General features: G+C 40.2%; 1 protein-coding gene across 5 annotated transcripts in view; it reads right to left on the reverse strand.

The window, feature by feature from the left end:
• Positions 1-2895: 2895 nt before the first annotated feature.
• Positions 2896-21980, reverse strand: part of LOC119483946 (collagen alpha-1(XXVIII) chain-like) — a 35542-nt gene continuing 16457 nt past the window's right edge. For 4 of the 5 annotated variants that reach the window (XM_037762464.1, XM_037762468.1, XM_037762465.1 and 1 more), the window contains 24 exons: positions 21838-21906; positions 21297-21365; positions 16973-17041; positions 16279-16347; positions 15464-15532; positions 15302-15370; positions 15144-15215; positions 14985-15053; positions 14797-14868; positions 14591-14659; positions 13468-13536; positions 12976-13044; positions 11764-11832; positions 11323-11391; positions 9755-9823; positions 9572-9640; positions 9389-9469; positions 9237-9272; positions 8987-9023; positions 8220-8777; positions 7416-7798; positions 7148-7340; positions 3977-4171; positions 2896-3836 (listed from right to left, as the gene is read on the reverse strand). In XM_037762464.1, the coding sequence (XP_037618392.1) occupies positions 3984-4171; positions 7148-7340; positions 7416-7798; positions 8220-8777; positions 8987-9023; positions 9237-9272; positions 9389-9469; positions 9572-9640; positions 9755-9823; positions 11323-11391; positions 11764-11832; positions 12976-13044; positions 13468-13536; positions 14591-14659; positions 14797-14868; positions 14985-15053; positions 15144-15215; positions 15302-15370; positions 15464-15532; positions 16279-16347; positions 16973-17041; positions 21297-21365; positions 21838-21906 (2586 nt within the window). In that variant the 3' untranslated portion in view covers positions 2896-3836; positions 3977-3983. Of the gene's footprint in view, positions 3837-3942; positions 4172-7147; positions 7341-7415; positions 7799-8219; positions 8778-8986; positions 9024-9236; positions 9273-9388; positions 9470-9571; positions 9641-9754; positions 9824-11322; positions 11392-11763; positions 11833-12975; positions 13045-13467; positions 13537-14590; positions 14660-14796; positions 14869-14984; positions 15054-15143; positions 15216-15301; positions 15371-15463; positions 15533-16278; positions 16348-16972; positions 17042-21296; positions 21366-21837; positions 21907-21980 lie in introns of all 5 variants that reach the window. The other variant, XM_037762466.1, reaches the window with a different exon arrangement.

Below are 21980 nucleotides of genomic sequence, written 5' to 3' on the forward strand. Positions count from 1 at the left end.
ACTTAGTTAATAGTTATTTTACAGTTAAACAAAAGAATTATAATTAATAATGTTTACTAATTATTAGTAATGCTATAATTAATCTAAAAACTTTAAAGAAATTATTTGTAAAACATATATGTACATATATACATATACATATATATAAACACTATTTGGATGGTTATTATAAAGTTGCAACTGATAATTTTAATACCTTGTTAAATGGTTAATAAATACTTCGTAAAGCGTCTCTAAACAATATTTAGATAGCTAGTTAATACTTTGTCAATGATTAATAATTTGTTTCTGGTCCATCTATCTATGTAATCTTTATAGATGTTTTACAAACAATTTCTTAAAGGTTTAAAAATCATTTGGTAATCATTAAAAAATACTTAATATAGTATATAAACTGTTATAATGTGTGCAACAATAAACTATTAATACTTAACTAATGTAATCAGAATGTAATTATTGTCTCTTATCAGCTATGATACAATATAGAATTTATAAACTATTTAATATTACACAAACTAATGATAAAATAACAGAAATAATAGCATTACTAATAATTAGTATAGATTATTATAATTTCATTGTTTGTTAACGGTAAAATAACTATTAACAAAGTTTAATTAACTATCAATTTACAATTTATTAATGATGGATGAAGTGTTACCTTAGATTGAGAAAACCCACAAATAATAATTTTTTAAGTGCAGTTAACATTTTACTTTTATTTCTATAATATCTTATTCTAATGATTTATTGGTATTTGTATATTTCACTGTTTTTCCCTCAGCTGAGTCTTTTGCTACACTCCCTAAAATGAACCACCAAAGTCAATACAAAATCTTACCTTATTTACATGGCTTTATTTAAGTGAGATTGAAGTGCACAAAAAAAAAGTGTGCTAAAAATGGACCAGTAAAGTTTGGGTGCAGCAGCTGTGTGCAGAAACAGGTGAGCGACACATACGAGCTGTTCTGTCCACCAATCAGCACGCTTCTCCCTTTTCCCTGTGGGGTGCATTATTGTCAAGCTGCTTGGTTGTGTGTGTGAGTGTGTTGCTCTGCAGCTAAACCTTTTAAAACACACCTCAATCACTGATAATATCAGTTCTGAAAATGTTTACTCGCTGTGCTTTCTTTCTTCTTGAAGATAAATGGTGTCAATTTGCTCACAGTCACACGTTTAGTACAAAATGTAAAAAAAAAGGCCATTGCTGCTGCTGATGCGTCTGGATCAATAGGATCTTATATTGTTGTGTCCTATTTTTGTGGCTTGATAAAGTGTGAGGAGTGTGTAGAGTTAGGTAACGTTTCTCCCGTGGGCAGCACTAAAGATAGATCAGACTACGCCACTTGTCGAGGAGTGTCTAACATGTAATTTAAGCAGAAGGGGAGAGCAGATTCTGCGTAAGAAAGCTCTGACACTTCCCCAAAGCCGCAGTAAGATTAATAAAGCAAGGCTCTAAAAACAGGTCTTGCAAATATATATTCATTTTTGTAGAATATTTAGGGACTGTATGAAAATGATTGGAGTGGGGAGGGGGGGTTGAACACAATGTTTAGGGCTGGTTATCGTTTATTATGATGCCGGTGCCAATACCAGTACCCTTACAGTGATACCAATACAGTACTTAATTCGATACCAACTGGCTAGTTAATCGCCGCACTGCACAGTGTTCATACAGGGGTTACTGCTGATGATGCGGCCCCCCTGACCCACGGTGGCAGAGACCGCGTTGAAGCAGAAGCGTGATGCCCACCCTCCAGGTTGAAACTGTTAACTCTGTAAGCACTGTTGTCGTTGTTAGCGGACTATCAATTCCCGGACGAGCCCCCAATTTGCTATGTCCTGGCTCTGAGACCATAACAAATAAGGAAACAAACCGCGAGGGAGTAACTAAAAACAAAGATTTATTCAACAAAAGTTAAATCAAGTTAACAAGGGTAACACAAAATATGAATCGTAACAAACTAAGCCGACAGAAAAACAGGCTGCCACGATTAATTAAGAAAATGTTAAAGCGAACTACAGGACAAAAGCGAACGCCGACAGCACCCGGTGGTGCCAGGGGAATGAAGTCCATGGACTCCGAGGATGGGGCGGGGTCTTATAGACCAGAGCAACAGTGGCTAGCTGCACCAAACAGTCTACCAGCCCTGGAAGAGGCCATGACAATACCTTAAAGGTATCGAGTACTTTTAAAAAAGCAGGACCTTCCCGAGCGTTATTTTCTTTGGATCCTCCATTGACTTAGAAAGAAACTGCAACACCCTCCCACCCAACATCTTAAAATACTCACAACACAACTCCTTTAACCTCAAAGAGAGGCAAAACATAAATAATTTAAGTTGCTGTACGCAGATTTAAACATTTAATATCAGAACATAATATTTTTCTTTCTCAATGTGCGCCACCAAAAGCATTAAATTAGCATCGGAAACATTAGAAGTGAAACTATAGTGCTTGCTGAATTTTACGGCAAACAAAATGATAGCTCCTGTTTACCCAATATTCCAGCCATTCTCTATGTTTGTGCGAAGATATACTAAATGCTACGCTAACGATAAGCTCCTATATCACGGTTTTACGTGCAAAATAATATATAAATGGTTACAGTTTGGCTAACGGTCAAATTGCCCATGGACTGAAAACGCATGCACAGAACTGATCAGATTATAAATGCTCCAAACTATAAACATCATCGTCAACATCTTTCATATCGCTACACGGATTAGTAGAGAAATTGGAAACATGTACTGCTGAACTTGCATCATATAAATATATATATACTGTATATGTATAACTTTTTAAATGCTTATCATGCAAAATAAAAGAGTGACTGTAAGCCAATATAATTTGTATACAGTCCCTTACCATGAATGTGATGGCTTTGCAACACACTGTCAGTTTAGACCAGATTTATTTAAAAATGTTTGACATCAAATGTTGACCGTGTATCAGTACAATATGGATTTATACAGTCAGTACAGCTGTGTAATATAGTGATAAACCAGTCGCTCAACAATGGCAGTACAATTACTAGTATATTGTATACTGTAATGACATCAGCATGTGTTCCCCAGTAGAGGGCAGTGTGTGTATACGTGTGTCCATCAGTTTACTGCTGGAACAAAAGGGTAAAATCATGTAAACATTTTCATTCAGAAAAACTAAAAAAAACATTCAAACGCACACAATTATTCCATGAAGTTACAGAGCATCAGTCATTTTATGTATATATATATAAAAGAACAAACTATATTTTATTGATATAAGTGATGAGAGGCTTCATTGGTGGGTTATTGGCTCTTTAAGATTAGCATGCCCTACAGTGTTTGAGTAGAGAAAATGAATAGCTACGTTATGTCTTTATGACATATTGATTGACTGATTTATGACTCTGACTGATGAGGCACCAGAGTTATTTACTGCTCAGTCCACATTTTCACAATCTTTGCAGCAACATGTCCGAGAGGTGAGGGGGAATCCCCGGCAAAGTGGACACACACACACAGCGAGAGCGCTCATCTGTATTCCTGAGTGGGAGCGATGGGGAGTATCTCCTGCGTTGCATGCCGATATAAAAGAAGAATAAAGAGGTATCTATGGAAGCTCTTTCACTGCAATCAGAGGAGGATAATTTTACAAGAAGTTGCACACAGGATGGGGCACAAAGACAGGAACTGGGATGTAACAGTGATAACGGAACATCAGTGTACATGTATATGCCTGAGAATTATGCAGAAACTTGACATAACCCTGTGGAAAAAATGGCTGGTATTAGCTGCCCCTCCTTGAAGTTATCTACAGCAGATGTATGGCAGATGCCTTCACTCGGCCTCCTGGAAAGAGACGTGAGAAAGTCAATACTCTAAAACATTTGGAAGCAATAAAAAATTGTTATGGCCTCATTTCTGCTGAGGGAAATTGCAAAAACTGCTGTTTTACAGGTGTGAATGACATGAACCGGCGGATGAATCACCGGCGGATCAGACGATCACACACGTCCTCTTGCACTCGTCCTCCGTGTCGTAGCGGTTCCTGTTGCCGTTGCAGCCTCCGTACCAGAACTGGGCGCAGGCGTTGGCCTGCTTGTCGTAGTACCAGCGGATGTTATAGTCCCGACACGTGCCCTGGTCCAGGACCAAGCCGCAGCGAGGGTCCAAGGGTACGGTCTCTGCGGGGGGAAAAGCAGCAGATTCGAGAAAATCATCCACACTGCGTCGGGAAATAATTGGCCTCCCAGCTCCTCACCTACATGACCTCATTACTACTGAGCCTGTCAATCACAAGGAGTCCATGGACTCTAAACACACCGGACTGGAGATGAATCTATCTAGTGACATCACAGCACATCTGATCACATCTTGACAGAACGCCAAGAGATGATGTCACTTAGCATCTGACTAGCTCAGCTGTAGTTAAGGGACACAACTATTTCAGACTAGATGAATGTAGACGTCTATCTGAAGTCTGTCTCTGTGAAACCAGCTCCTGACTGCTGTGTTCAGTTGAACAGCAGCTAAAATGATGAAGTTATCAGTACAAATGGTTTAGAGGAACACTACAGAAAAAGCTCTCTGCACTTGGAAATTGGTTCCATCTTTCTGATTTTCCAGCTGAGCGACCTTCATCACTAACTGTCAGGGTAAAAGAATAAGGCGATACTGTTGGAACAATGTTTGCGTTATCAATTATAGTCTAGTTGCACTTTTCATTATCACTAAAATATCATCAGTCTAATACAAATCAAAGCGTTGAACATTCTGCAATAATAACTACAGTCTCCTTACAATCTACTGTCAAATATCGTAGCTTACCTTAAAGGGATAGTTTGGCTGTTCTGAAGTGGGGTCGTATGAGGTACTGATCCAGAGTCAGTGTGTTAGCTACAGTAGACGCCGGCTGACGCAGACAGACAGGAGTAGCAGCATGGGAGCAAAGCAATGTACTGCTGTGGACGGGGGCGCTATATTTAGAATATTTTCACCGCTTTACCTCGCTGTCAGACAGACCTTTCCGAAGGGGAACTGAAGCCGTTATATCTGTCTATGCTCTCTTCAAAGCCACCAGACTCCATTCACAAAAACCTGTAATTTTACCTCTCAGAACACGGAAGTTACTGGTCTACCACTGCATCTATCGGTTAGATTGTTAGTGTTATTGTGTTTTAAACACTATATATATATATATATAGATATATATAGTGCTGCTATATACAGTATATAAATATAGCAGCACTCATACATATATACACATACAGTATACTGTGTATATATATATATATATATATATATATACACATACAGTATACTGTGTGTATATATATATATATATATATATATATACACACACACACACACACACAGTATACTGTTTATGTATATACATACACATACAGTATTCTGTGTATATATATATATATATATATATATATATAGTGCTGCTATATACAGTATATAAATATAGCAGCACTCATACATATACACACATACAGTATACTGTATATATATATATATATATACACACACACACACAGTATACTGTTTATGTATATACATACACATACAGTATTCTGTGTGTATATATATATATATATATATATATGTATATATATATATATATACACACACACACACAGTATACACATACATACATATACATATATACAGTATACATATATATACACATATATGCATATACTGTATATGCATATATATATATACACACACACATATACTGTATATATAATTATATACAGTATATATACACACTCATATATACATATATATGAACATATATATACATATACTGTATATACATACATATACATTTTATTTGTGTGAAATACTGAATATCTTCAGTAGCAATTATCATATGAATTAACAACCAACATATTATATATTTGAATATAATATATACACACACACACATAATATACCTAATATATATATATATTATATATTGGTAACTCATATGATAACTGCTTGTTTGTTGCAGAACAAATTTCAAATCGAAATGTTTCTTTTTTCTTAGGAAATTTGCCTCTGGTGGATAAAGACCTTCAAGTAGGAGTAAGTTGATTGATAAATGTATCTCATTCTTAACTTTTCGTACATTTTTACTCCAAAGTCAGCTTCTGAGAGCACTCTTAAGTGTAATTATTAGAAGTTTGATAAATACGGGCCAATGTGTGTCCAAGTTAAAGGTCCCATATATTGTTAAAAAGTGAAGTTTTCGTGTCTTCTATATTATAAAGCAGGTTTAAGCAATATATAAATACTGTGAAAGTATCCAAACTCTCAATCCACAGAGAAATCCACGCAGCCCGTATTGAGAAACTGTGCCTTTGAAACAAGCTGTCGGGATTTCGGTCCATTTGTGATGTCACAAATCTACAATATTTAGTTTTATTATTTATATTTCACAGTTTTAAACGTAAATATTGTAAATGTGTCCCAGTTTATTTCCTGTTGCAGTGTATGTGAATGACATCAGCTGACAGGAAGTAAACATGGACTCCAAGCTGTTGCCTAGCAACGCAATTCCGTTGAAATACACTAAAACGGAGCATTTCAGGCAAAGGGGAATACAGGTATATTCAGGCACACAGGATGAGGAAAATAAAGTGTTTTTTTTTAACATTAAAGCATGTAAAGATGTTCTAGTATAAACACCAAATACATGTATGAACCTGAAAATGACCATGATGTGGGCCCTTTAAACCTCAGATGTGATGATCCCTAGTGGTGTTTAATTGATGTCTACAGGATGTTGCGGTTTGTATTTCAATCTAGCTATTTTCTAATTCAAACGTGAGTGTCAGGAAATACTATTTTGACAACACATTGGAGGAATGCTGCATTTAAAAACACTAATTTAGACACTATAATAATAAAATGCAAACACTAGCTTGTTTGATTTTAAAGGAACATGAGGGTGTGACTCATTTTGCTTCTGTTATGAGGAGCCATTTACAGGAAGGTGCTTTAATTGTTTTGTTGACAGTGTTTTTCTCTGTAATTACTATCAAACTGTTTGTTGTTGTGGACGACTGCTCCGTTGTGTGATTGGGTATGTACCATGTCTCTGCATGCGCTGGCTATTAAAGAGAATTATCTAAACGTATAGGAGAAGAATAGACTGTCTGTACCTTTAGGTAGAGCTGGCCTTGGTACGGGAACGTGCTTTATGGATACACTTGAGGTTGACGTGGTTATTCTTGTAGATGAAGAGGAGCCTCGGGCGCTTGAGGAGTCCTCTCTGTCGGCTGAGTGGTTGCGGTTAAATGTGTCCCCGCGTTCGTTTCCCAGGTGTGTCTCCGTGAACAAATGCCCTCCTCCTCCCTGATGGTGACAAAAGTTAAGTTAAGTTTCATAATTATATTTTTATAATATACATACACTCATAATGTTCCTTACATGTCCTGTACTGGATCCTTTGGTGCCATGCCGGGTGGTCTCTACCCGGCCACTGCTGGAGCCAGTGTGGGTGCCGGAGCCAGTGTGGGTGCCAGAGCCAGTGTGGGTGCCGGTGCCAGTGTGGGTGCCGGCGCTAGTGTGGGTGCCGGTGCCAGTGTGGGTGCCGGCGCCAGTGTCGGTGCCACTCTGACGGCCGTTCTGTACATGCTGCTCAGTCACAGGCCGGTACCCATAGCCACCGACGGCATATTTCCCGTTGTTGCCGTTCCTGTTGCCGTTGTTGCCGTTGTTTCCGTAGCCGTTGTAGCCGTTAGTTATCCGGTTATATATCTGGGCCCCATTCTCGTCCTCACAGAACTGGCTGACCAACTTGGATTCCAGCGCTGAGACAGAAAGAAACAGAGAGGAGAAGTCAGAGCCAGAGATACAGGATGTGGAAGATTGGAATCCCACTCAGAGAGGCGCGCAATTGTAAATCCAACTTCTTTTCTTGGCAAGACACGCCCTGCCGAGCTGGTTGAGGTTAGGCATTGACCTCGAGCGGTTAGGGTCAGGATAGCCCGTTGGTCAGGGGATAGAACCTTAACAAATCGGGTTACCGGCGAGTATGGACGCCAATACTAGCGCTTGAATGGTAACGTAACATTGGTCTGTTGGCCAGTCCACCATTTTGGTCCAGACTCCAACCAATAAGCTACTATGTCTGCGCTAGTATTAACACAGATAGGGCAAGAAGCTAATATCTCTGTGCTAGTATTAACGCAGTGTAACACCCAAACATGACAAAAGGTAAGTTTCTCTAACCTGGCAGGGTGTTGAAGTCGTCAATGAGGAACATGTGCTCGCTGTCGGGGTCGGAGGCGATCAGATTGAGCTCTCTCAAGAACTCAGCCTGTGTCGGGTCGGTGGTGTTCACAATCCCCAGAGCGAACATCTCAATATTGGCAGCGTGTGCTTCTCGTACAGCTATTTCCAGCTTCACCGACTCTCGCTTGTCCGTCTGCCCGTCGGTAATCACGATGGCCACTTTGCTGACTCCCACACGCGAACTGTAGAAGGCGTCCTGGGTGGCTTTACGGATGGCTGTACCGGTATACGTGCCCTCTCCCATGTACGGGATGTTCCTGATGGCCTGCTTGATGTCCTGCTTGGTGTAGTGGCGGGCCAAGTTGAACACCAGCTTCACCTCCAGGCTGTACAGCACCAGGCCGATCCTGGTGGCGTTGCGCCCCACCGTGACTCGGTCCACCAGAGCGTTTACAAAGTCCTTGATGATCTCAAAGTTCTCCGGGCCCACGCTCTCCGAGCTGTCGATGACAAACACCAGCTCCATGGGCCTCTCCTTACACTTGATCCCACATCCTGGAATCACATCACAGCAACACATGAGATCACGGTTGAAATGTCACTTTGACGACGTCCACTCTGTGGAATCTGATCCAATGATTTACAGATAAGATGAGACAGTGGCTTTGATTTAGAAATGAAATCTTCTCTTATAACATCTGTGCTGCTGTTAAGTCAATACTGAGAAGTGAAATAAATAATGCAAAGATCACAGGATACTTTACCGCAGATCTCTTTGATCATCCGAATGATGTCCTCTCTCTGAAATGAATACACCAATACACAGTGTGAGTGTAAAAAAATATACATGAGCGGTAAGTCAGTGGTGGAAAATGTATTCAGAGCCTTTACTTATATGAAAATAAAAGGAAACTACTCAAGTAAAGTACCTCTAATTTGTACTTAAGTTCGGTATTTGAGTAAATGAACTTAGTTTCATTCCACCACTAGAAAAAGTATATGAAAAAGACTCACAGTGAGGCCTGCTTCTCCTTTGACACCAGATCGGCCCTAAGATAAAGATACAAGAAGTAGTTATATTATTCAGACAGATATTTGCTGAAAAGAGAAATAACAAAGCAGTACACAATAGATGGACATATAAAAGCATGGTGAGGGTCACTCACAGGTTGCCCCGGCGTTCCAGCATCTCCAAAATCCCCTTTGAGCCCCTTCAGGCCCCTCTCCCCTCCCGAGCCGCGGTCACCCTGTCACACATCGCATGGCAAAACGTCAGCGATTGATCAGAACATATTAATACGTGCACACAAACCCCACATTCAAAAGTCCAGTACAACATGGTGACTCACTTTAGCTCCAGGAAAGCCTTCTCCAGGTACCCCCCTTGGCCCAGTCACGCCCTGGGACCCCTGTTCACCCTGAAGCAAACGCATGAATTAACTACTTTGCAAGTGCAGGGAAGTTATAGACCCCTCAGATAGAGTTTATAGATACATTCATTTCTATAAGAAGAACAACAACTCATAGTCTACCTTTGGTCCTTGAACTCCTTGTCCTTGTGGCCCTGTTGGCCCTGAAGGGCCAGGCCGTCCAGGGTTACCCTGCAGTACAGAGGATACAGTAAGCATCACATTGGAGTGGACTAAATTCTCAAGAAGTATCCCTTACACACTATTTATTTATGTATTTATTTTTTATTAATTTTAAAATATATTTATTAATTTTTGCATTTATTTATTATTTAGTTATTATCATTATTTGTATTTATTTATGCATTTATTTTTAAATGTGTGTATTTATTTATGTATCTATGTATTTCTTTCTTTATCTATTTAAGATAAATAAATAAAGAAGAAAAATCAAAACAAATATCAATTCATGTCACTTTTTATCAATTCATTGATGGTTACATTTATTTTTAATATTATTTTTGCTACATTTAATGATTTAATTTATCGAGTCATTTATTTCTCATTTATTTTTTGATTTTGGCAGGTTCCATCCTCCATACTGGAGTGCGTCTTGGCTAGCAGAGTGCTATTAGATTACGCATATTTACATGTTTCCTGTAAAAACAGGAAACTAGGGAGGGACTTGTCGTGTCTATTAATTGGCGTTTACAGTAGCCAATAGACAAAATCGCACAGGGATGAAATGGAGAAAGAAGCCATACATGTACGACTCTTTTGTCATTGTCGGACTTCTGCATAGTTGATCACCAGCCCAATACATGAGTGATACAACAACTTAAACATCTATTTTGATTTCATGAGAACTTTAAATAATAATTAAAACATGTTTTGCTGCTAACCGAAAGCACCTTGTAACCCGCTCTATAAATAAAACTTGATGTTACAGGCCAGACCAGCCGTGTATCACACATGTGTAACCAATAACTCCTCTTTCTTGAACAGATGTAAAATGATATGAAACACGCTGTGAAACTGTCATATTTCTAGGAAAAAAAAGCATTTTCCAAGGTGAGGATTATAATACTGAGTCATGCATTTCATGACACCACCGTTCTCTCAACATGGACGAGGGCTGGAGTCTGCCAACGTGACGGCTTTAGCTGAGCCCTCAATTAAATCCTGCCTACCGCTGCATGACCGTGACGGCGCTCGGACCTGCACAAACACCGGTCCGGAGCCTGCAGGGACTCTGGGTTTAAGATATTTGGGGACGTGTGGGTGCTGGGTGTTGCTTCAGTTATAGACCTGCTTCTCATCAGACACATATGTCTCTGCGGAGATTCACACTCTGCACCAATGTGTCAGAGTGCTGCGGGGGGGGAAATCATGATAAATACCCTGAACAAATGAACTGTCAGCCTCAGAATATAAGGCCCCCGCGGCGGGCATGTTCGCACACAAGATGAAGCTGTTTTTTTTTCCAACCTCTTTGACTACAGCGAAGACGTAATCCTTCAGAGAATATGTCTCAATCACAATTGGTTGTATGTCAAATAAAATTATAGCAGGCTGTCTGCGTAAGTAAACACAACGCGATGTCCTTGAAGAGTTTAGTGCGAGTTATAAAAGGCAGATGAAAAGGCAAAATGGAAGTTAGAAGTAAAAAAACAGTCAAAGTTATGACGTACCAGAGGTCCTTGGAGGCCTTCGCCCGGTGGTCCCGGTAAACCAGGCAGCCCCCGGAAGCCAACATCCCCCTGCAAAAAAACACAGTGAAGATATATGAACGCTTACAACACAGCAATTTACAATCTGTCAAACAAACGAACTCCTGCGCTGAGTACAACGTTGTTTCCTTTAATTAGTTTCCTCAAACAAATGACCACATCTTTCACCGGGGAGATACTTTCACCTATCTTCGGCGCAGATTCAAACGCTTTGAAATTGATCTTACAGTATTAGACAATTGCTTTTCACAGCAGAGGTTAATTTAGCAAATGTGTGAACGCGAAATGTCACAATACTGATTTTCACAAATTAACCGTCTGTATCATATTAGGTGATATATCACGCTCTAACGCTTACTTGACAAACATTATTTTTTTGGTCTGACAGACCCAAGTTCTCACCTTTGGTCCAGGGATGCCGACTCCTTCCTGGCCGGGTTCTCCTGGAAGTCCAGGCAGACCTGGAGGGCCCTAAACAACACAGGACATGGAGGTGGAACGCACTCTCAGAGATAGTGAAAATATTAAAGGAATAGTTTGACATTTTGCTAGGAAACTGGCGGAAGTTACAAGTCATAGTCTAGTACATATCGCCCGTAAAAAATGGTGAACTGTTGTCTTTACGCTGCGGTTTGTGTAAAGATTAAACAAAAACACAATATACCGTGTTAATTAGTGAGCTTTACATGTAATTTTGTCAATTTAAAGTGGCAATAAACACGTTTTTTGCTTTAATTTATCATTATGAAGTAAATGCTGACTACGCAATATAATGGCTATAGAATAATGACACATGTTTGCCACTAATGCTGCGGACGTTAGCTAGTGTTAGCCATGTTGACATCTATGATTCATTGTCCGTTTGATAATCCAAACAAAGAACACGTTACTTGCAGCGGTCTTTCCATAATGAGCAGTGGTAAAACTTATTACTGTATATTCTGTACTATCCAATCTGGTTGTCTTTGGGCCAACAATAATACCACTTGGAAACGCTACAAGGGGAAAAGTTGTCTGTCGCCACTTTAAACCTACCTCCTTGCTCTTACTGATTATGAACGGAGTTAAAAGAATTGTTTGGTGATTCGATATAAAGTGTTAAGTGAGCTTTAGAGGTGCTGGAACGCAGATTTTTTTTACATGAGAGCGGTATCAATCTTCTTATCTAACTCATGGCAAAAAAAGCGATTTATAAATAAATCCCAAAATGTTGAACTATTCCTTTAAATCTATACATCAGTGACCACATATACCCCTACTTGCCCAAATATAATCCCTTTGCTCTGTATTTGCCCCTGATTCCCCTACCGTGTCTCTGTTGTTAATTAAGGACGAGGGTTATGAGGGTCAGGTACTGTAACTTTTGGTAATAAATATAGATATATGGCTGGAACTGATGGGTAGAATAGGGAAGGCAAAAGGACGAGGGTTATGAGGGTCAGGTACTGTAACTTTTGGTAATAAATATAGATATATGGGTGGAACTGATGGGTAGAATAGGGAAGGCAAAAGACAGATGGATAGACGGCTAAATGTAAAGCGTAGATGGATGTTTGAACAAACAGATTTATGTGTGGACAAATGGGCCCGTCAGTCTCTAAATCAGTTCCTCACCATGGGGCCGGGATAGCCGTCTCCTTTGGGACCGAATGGACCTGCGGGGCCTGAATCTCCGCGGTCCCCCTACAGCAGACAAGTGGGTCAATCATTCATTCAAGTAAAGGATACAAAGTGATTTACACACAAAATGTTCAAAGCAAACCGAAGAGGAATGTGGATGTAAATGCACACATGTGCTGTCAGCTCCTTTCTGCGCTTCTGTATTGTAAGTACGGTGCGATACATCACATTATGAACTATGCATCCCATTTTTTCCCCGTCATCTTCTCTGTTCTCGCTGAATGTTGGGAAATAGTCTTCGTGATGAAAACATGTGCTGCAAGATCTGCCTCTCATCACATTCACTCGATAATTAACTTCCACAGACATTTCAGCTTGTTCGGCTATGACAACATGCTCAAAGTGTGTGCTGACAGGCAGTCGTCCGAGACATGAGTAACAAACACATTGTTGTGTTTTAGAATAGATGTCTATACTGAGTGTTACCTTTGGACCAGGAAGTCCGTAGCCAGTCTCCCCGATCGGACCAGGAGGACCACTTGGGCCAAAATCTCCCTAGAACACACATTAGCATTTTACATACAAAACCTGTGATGAGATCATAAAATATGGTGCATTCATGTGAAGCGGCAACGTCCTGGGCTGAAAAATGAAGCCAAAAACTGCAGTTTATTGAATGGCCACTTGAGGCTTCAAAGGCGAGTCAATCCCCATAGACCCCCATGTTAAAATGCCCAACTTTACAGCAGAAATAAACATGCTTACAATCTGATACAAAAAGCCGTTTTGGTCTCTATTGCTAATTTCCCCATTCATGACAACTCTACGTGAGGTGAATTTTTATATAACTCACCGGATTTAATTATATTTAGGCTTAAAGTTATGTATAAATAAGGGCGTGGCCATTTTGAGTGATGTGTGGCTACCACGGTGTCAGGCATTCAGTTGTACTAAAAGACACTCTAAGGGGTCGTACATTACAAACAAACAAACAAGCCTGTTTTTACACTAGCCAAAATTAGCATCCAATTAATATCACAGTTAATGTAAATTGTTAAGCTATTGTTAATTGTTAAGTTAACGGGCCTAGCTCCTACAAAGCTCCATCCTCTCGTCCAAATATGGTCACTTCTGGTTGATGGCGACGGCCAAAATGCCGAACTCGAGGCTTCAAAACGGTAGTCCACAAACCAATGGGTGACGTCCCAATGACTACATCCACTTTTATATACACTCTATGATTGTTATACATGAATCATTCAGGGCTAGTTTAACCCGCTAAGGGGCCCTTGGGTTTCCCAAGTTAGATACAATATGATTAAATGAAAAGTTTTTTTTAAAGAGCATGCACCATGTGAGTATAATATCAACTACAATATTAAAGTTAATACAATTACATTTCCATAAGTATCCATAAGTAATAAAACATACCATTGCGCTGCTGTTCAGGTAAAGTTATATAGGATCATTCATCATTTGTGGTGCATGAAATACTCTCGATAGGATTTTATCAGCATTTGGAACAATCAAAATTATCATCACAATGTACAAGAAATAACATAAGAAGCTTCCACAGTTAATGTTACTAGAGTAGACTGGGAGAAGTTACCTTGGGCCCGGAGACGAAGCGGCCTGGTGGACCAGGTAAACCCCCCCTTCCTTGTGCCCCTGGTTCTCCCTGAAGAAGATTAATGCAAGACAAGTGGTTAAAATCTTTATCTCTTTTCTAATTCCTTAACATTTATGCCCTTCCAGAAGGCCATAGACAGGGTTCAACTTCATTTAATAGCTAATCATGGCTTAATAGCTCCTCACCTTTGGTCCTGAGGGTCCAGCAATGCCAGGTGGACCAGTCAAGCCCCTTATTCCTCTTTGGCCTTGGTCACCCTTCAAGATAACATTGCAAATACAGTTACTAATCTAATAGCTGTGACTTTACTTATTATATATACATAAGTCAGCAAAGTGCAAGACATGCAAAAAAGTGAGCAGTTTTTTTTTACCTTTTCACCCTGGATGCCAATTCCAGCTGCCCCCTCGGACCCCCTGAGACCTACAGGTCCTGGCTCACCCTAAAGAAACACACATACTTATTACTTTCAGGGGTTTGATATCGGAGGAAACGGACACATGTAGATAGAGTAGGTGGTGATTTAAATTACCTTCTGTCCAGGGGCTCCGTCCTCCCCTGGCAGACCGGGCAAACCAGACATCCCCGTTGATCCTGGCTCCCCCTGAGGACACATTCGTGGATCATGTGTCAGTTTATGGATTGGAAAATTTGAGTAAAAAAAATAGAAATGGTTGAGTTTTGACTCACCTTAGCTCCAGGGTCTCCAGCCCCTCTCTCTCCTGAGGCGCCAACCTCGCCCGGCAAACCTTGGTCCCCCTATGTGTGAGACAAGAGACTTATTCTAGATCTTATCATGTTGATTTGGCATTACCATCAAATTAAACAACATTGTGAGTGCATGTAAAAAACCTTGGATCCAGGGAAGCCCTCTCCTTGTGGGCCTCTGCCACCCGGTGGCCCCCTTGGTCCCTCCACGCCCTGCGAGGATAAACAGATGCAGTGATAAAAAGAGAAGCCATCTATTAAAAATAACACTAAGTAAAACTTGGATGGCTAAGGGACTGTATGAAAATTACTGAGTGATGGTCAAGTGAAAAACATATAATATACCCTAGGGTCGGTAATCTTGAGAAACTAGCAAGAGTACACTAGATTTTAAAAATGATTCAACCTATAAACTGAGCACAGTGTTGCCAACTCTTTTCCAATGAAAGTAGCTAGCAGCATTAGCTCCAAAAATCCCTAAATCTGAAGAGAAAGTCACCAATTTGGTAACACTGACAGTCCGTCCCTTCAGGCCTCCCTCCAAAGCCACGCCCCCAAAATTATAAGCCACTCACCCAAAATTAAAAGCCTCTCCCCCAAAATGATCATTATGAACGTAAACAACAAACATGGCTCCAAAACATCAATGTTATGCAACGTATGCATCATGTTGGTTTAATTATGACAATCAGTTAGACTGACCACATACATAGGCTACATCATATTATATAATTCACCTTTCTTTCTATTATTTGGAATAATAAATTGCGAGGAAAATATTATTAACATAGATAGAGTCTTGATTTTTAAAAAAGTGAAACATAAATTTTCACTTTTCCCCCCACCCTAATAATTTGTGTACAGTCCCTAAAAAAGACTGACAACATTCATCCTACATTCATAGGATTAAGGAATAACATGCAGAAGTAATTGTTAAAACCAAAGTGGGAGTCACTTGCCTTCTCGCCCTGTATTCCTGCTCCTGTGAGGCCGAGGGGCCCTGGAAGACCTGGAGCGCCGAAATCCCCCTATAGGTTCAAATAACAATGGAGATTAATGATGATAACAGCGTGTAAGTGTTGATAGAGCATCACACTCAAACGCCAACCGGGACATTTCATGATTTACTGCATGCGGAAAGCACCCAACTGTAAAGGATCCTGTGCGTTTCCTTTTGGCTCACATGTATACTGTCTTTTCATACACATTTTTTTGATTCTACGTCTTTCCATCTGTCACATGCACCGTTAACGTCATAAACTTTGCGATCCGGTTTGTCATTACCACGCGAAAACATTGCAATTATCTGTGATGAACTTCAACACAAGGCTTCAATAAAACTGCCAGCACGGTCTGTGTCAGGAACTCCCAAATTGTGCATTTTAAATCAACTCATGTCATGTCCCATCAACGCCTGTGAGCCACATAGAGAGAATAATCTGTGATTGTATGACCGAGCTAGCTTTCCCACAGACAAAAACTGTGAAGCTGCACTCCTCCTACACAGCCCAGGCTTTAACCTTGATTCATCACCTGTACACCGTGACCTCGTATATAACACCGCGCTGAATGCATTCACTGGCGGCTCCGCTAACGTTCCTCGCAACAGGCATTTCAGCCAGGCGTCTTATTTACAGCCACTCTGTACTCTACCTTGTCTCCTTTGATTCCAGCGCCCGGCTGTCCTCTGAGCCCCCGCGGCCCCTCCAAGCCTCGCTCTCCCTGTGAAGATGGACAGAAGTTATTGCATTTTGCCTCTTGAAATAGCAGTTAATATATGTGAATACAATGACAATGTAAGAGCATATGTAGGATGATGGGAAGGCCAGAAAATGTCATCTTTTCTTACCCTTACCAGAAAGAAGTTTATTCAAGTGTGCTATTAGTATACTTCTTTTAAACTTAAAATAAGAGAGTATGCTTTCATATTACTTTTTTATGTACTTATAAGAGATATACTTAACAAAAGTATACTTAAGTATACCTGGCTTATACTGACAAGTATACAGAAAATTCTAAGTGTACTTGGCTTATACTGACAAGTATACATTAAAGTCTAAGTATACTTGGCTCGGACCGGCAAATATACAGAAAAGTTTAAGTATACTTGGTTTATACTGACAAGTATACAGAGAAGTCTAAGTCTACTTGGTTTATACTGACAAGTATACAGAAAAGTCTAAGTATACTTGGCTTATACTGACAAATATACAAAAAAATCTAAGTATACTTGGCTCATACTGACAAGTATACAGAAAACTCTAAGTATACTTGGCTTATACTGACAAGTATACATTAAAGTCTTAGTGCACTTGGCTTATATACTGACAAGTATACAGAAAAGTCTAAGCATACTTGGCTTATACTGACAAGTATACAGAGAAGTCTAAATGTACTTGGTTTATACTGAAAAGTACACAGAAATGTCTAAGTATACTTGGCTTATAGTGATAAGTATACAGAAAAGTCTGATACTGACAAGTATACAGAAAAGTCCAAGTATACTTTGCTTATACTGACAAGTATATAGAAAAGTCTAAGCATACTTGGCTTATACTGACAAGTGACAATTTAGCCCCAAGAAGTATTGAAGTAGTACACTTACAAGTATACTACTAGTACATTGATATTAGTACTTACTACATGAAGTATATTTGGGAAATATACTTTGTGTAGTCACAAGTCAGACAAGAAAATCTTATTTTCACTTCTCTCTTGCATAATCTGATATTGACATAAATCACCCAGTACAAATAATTACACAACAGACTATAGAAAACAAATGTGGTTTCTGATGGCGGTTTGGGTAAAACATTCCTTTTTAATCCTTGTTTATGTTGACGTCTACACGGGCTGAACTTGACGGACAGCGCTGTTTACAGAAACAGTATCCAGACAGAGATATTTCACTGTCGGATAGTTTTGGCACCATGTGTGAGTAAATTGTTACTGCAGTCTGTTACCACAGAAACCAACACAATGCTCTTCAAAGTCACTGTGAGTTATTACAAGTCTCACATCCCACTTTAAAGGCTCCCTTAACCCCAGCATGTTTTTCCTGTTGGTTACTCCTCTTTGGATGTTTGACATTTATCATATAAACTGATGAGGAAGGCTTATACCTCCCAGAGATATGAATTTATGAGTTTTGTGACATCATATTGCAAATCTACGATGTGGAAACTGCACCTATAGAAGTGGCAGGTGGCGCCTAAGGCCTGAGGTATCTCCATATTTGTTTGTTTCTGTATAGAGGGAGAAAGAATGGGTGCCTTTAACCCCATCTGAGTAGTTAAGAGTCATGGTTACCGACCAGTTTATGAGGTAAAAGAGTATTTTACGTCTCTTAAAATGTGTCTGGAGAGGATCTATACGTCTAAAAAAAAACCTGAACAAGTAGGAATAGAATAGAGTGAGGGATTAGACCAGTAATACGAGTTGACAGTAAGTGCAGCATAATGTCTGACTGTATAACGCTGCAGAGAACAGAACATTCCCATCTTCCAAGGTCGTCCAAGGACAACCGAAATACAGCGACAGACACATTGATTAGCATAGCAACGCTGCATTTGCATGTCAGCTTCAAAAAAGTACTGATTTATTGTCATAACTCTCCATGATCTCTCATTTTGGCACACAAGCCGAGGTGCTAATGATGTGGAAAAGAGGGGTGATACTGCTGCCGAGCTCCTGTGAATCTGGAGCTTGTCGAGACACGTCGTGCGGAGAACGCTTCTTTAAGAGCAAGAACGCCACCTGCGAGTCCGCGGTCAAATCTCCCCTGTCGAGGAAAAAAAACGAGCACCCCCGAGGCCAATCTAAGGCTGCGAGATACGCCGCCTCCTCTTCGGCAGTGGAGACAAGCTGCTACCATCTCAGAGGAAAGACGAGTAATGATGAACTAGATGAAGGTACGGGGGAAAAAATATGATTTTCAAAGTGAATTATAGTTACTGCGCCTTCTGATGTATAAAGCCACACTAGAGTTGTAACATACTGTGGCCAAAAAGTGATTGCATTAGTCATTGCCTATAGGCATTCCATTAATTTAATCACCCTTAATTTACCTGACAGAATTCTCAAAAACAACAAAGGGGTTTGGTCTAGTGTTGATTTAAAGAGCTGTTATGCTCATATGGCTTCGGGGCAGATGTTTAAAACTATTTAATTAAATTTAATTAAAGTGTTAAAGGTGCTATTGATAACATTCAGCGACTGGATGTCGTCCCCCATTCCTATGCATTTATTTCACAACAAGTGGTTGCCAGGCACATACCATCAATCTCATTTAACCGTTTTTTTCCCACAATAATCATTAAGTTTACTTATCATTATGAAGTAAATGTTGATTGCACAATGTAATGGCTATAGAATAATGACAACATTGGCATTTAATAATTGGTTTTCTATAAGCCTCGCTTTCACAATGCAATTCTGTCTGCCACCCAGTACAATCTCCCAAGAAGAAGGCTCCATTTGTGACATAAAAGGAAGTGCGTCAACCATTGCACAACCAAAACAGGAAGAGCTATCCCAGCTAATGGAAATTTTTTTCTGTGGACAGCATTCCTTCATTTGTTAACATGAGGCTTTTATTCGGAAATCTGTACAGGAATGTCTTGTAGAAAATGCAGTGACTTGCAGGGCTCCATAGGTTAATTAAGTACCACGTTTTAATTGTGGATTATTACTATTATTTAAAAAACTACCACACGGTTCTTAACCTTTCTAAAATAAATTCAAATTGCATTTATGACGCACTGTTGACGTGCTCAGTGTGTCCCGGGCGTAACAGTTGTTTCTTGCTTTGCAATCCGGTTGTCTTTGTGACAGTGGCGCCAACAATAATACCACTTAAAAAGTTGTCCGTTTCCACTTTAAATTCTATGACAGGATTAGGAATTGATCATACTTTAACACATACTGTATTTTACCAACTAGAATAACCGCCTCGTGGTTGTAGGCCTCCGCCAACCAGTCAAGTTACAGTTTACATCCATGTCTTTCGAAAATGTCATGATTTGTCATAATTAGCATATGAATTCTTGAGTTATGGCCAAAACCGTGTTTCCTGAGGTTACAGTGAACTTTGACCACCAAAATCAAATTAGTTCATCCTCGAGTCCAAGTGGACGGTTCTGCCAAATTTTAAGAAATTCGATCAAGGCGTTTCCAAGATAACACGAGAATGGGAGGATCCTAAGGTCACAGTGACCTTGACCTTCAACCATCAATTTCAAATTAGTTCATCCTTGAGTCCAAGTGGACGGTTACGCTAACTTTGAAGAAATTCCCTCCCGATGAGATATCGCATTCATGACAATGGTATGGACGTACATACCGGACGCACTTATGGACTTACAGATGGGCATACGGCAACATGAAAACATAATATGCCTATGGCCACGGCTGTCCCCGGTGCGGAAACATAAAAGCAGAAAATAATGAAGGAAATTCCCAAAAGAAGAAAAAATGGAATCAGCTGTGGCGGGGAACATGTCTAATCATTGGATTCTGAGCATGTGTGCACCTGTGTGTGTGTGTGTCGGTACAACGTGAGCGGAGACAGACACGGGAACAGACTCATTCTTTCCTCTCTTCAATGAGTCACTCACTCCGTCACGTCACAAGGTGTCCTGTCCTGTATCATCGCTGCACCGGCATGTTCTCAGCGGGGACGATCAGCGGAGCGGATCGTACCATGAGGTAATGAGAGACATACCGCACTGCTGTATGTGAACTTATGGAACTTCTGTGTTGTGTTATCATCTCTTGTAACCATACGCGTTGTCAATTTCCTGTCATTACACTGTGGAATCTGGTGGCCAGACGGAGGCCTTTGTGCATGCCGGTGGGTATGTGGGTGAATTGAAGGTGAATGCATGAAAAGGGGTCAAAGCTTTTAACTAGTGCATGCGTCTCTCAGGAAAAACATTGTGAGCTCTAACAGCCTGAGACATAAAAGACATCAACTCACCTTTGCTCCAGGGAGACCTTCTCCCATCTGTCCTCTCTCTCCTTGGACTCCCTGTGGCCCTTGAGGCCCCTGAGAAAAACAAAAGGATGTCAAATACCACTGAAAAATGACCTCTTTAACAATTAACTGTTAGCTAAATGTAATTTTACTTTGCAGAACACGGGAGTTTACATACAACCTCACTAACCCTTTCAGTTATTTCCAAAGCTTAGCACAGCTAACTTTGACCAGAGTTTTGTCTCTTTGCTTCTATACTCTTTGGCCAAAGTCAAGAAGCATATCAATTACAAACTACATTAGTTTGTGGGATAAAGGTTAGGTTTGAAATATCTCCTTTCAGGGCGAAATCAAAGACAAACATTACTATGAGCTTTGATGGTAAATCTGCCATGTTATTATTTCAAACTACATATACAGTATGCCGTGTGAGAATGGAAAGCTCATACAGTAGCATCAATAACCGGGGCTTGGGGCTTAGCAAAGCGTCAATTAAGGTTGCACTGCCACACCTTTAGCCTTGGTATGTGTGCTTCTTACTCACCGGTGGTCCAGACTCGCCAAGTCCCGGAGGACCAGGTGGCCCTGATTGCCCCTGGTACCCGACGTCGCCCTGTGGAGCGTGAAGGGAGCGAGGTGAGTGCACGAACAGGACGAGACGCGGGTGGATTATTATGTTCTCGTGGC

Source organism: Sebastes umbrosus, chromosome 24, assembly GCF_015220745.1.
Source record: "Sebastes umbrosus isolate fSebUmb1 chromosome 24, fSebUmb1.pri, whole genome shotgun sequence".
Classification (NCBI taxonomy): domain Eukaryota; kingdom Metazoa; phylum Chordata; class Actinopteri; order Perciformes; family Sebastidae; genus Sebastes; species Sebastes umbrosus.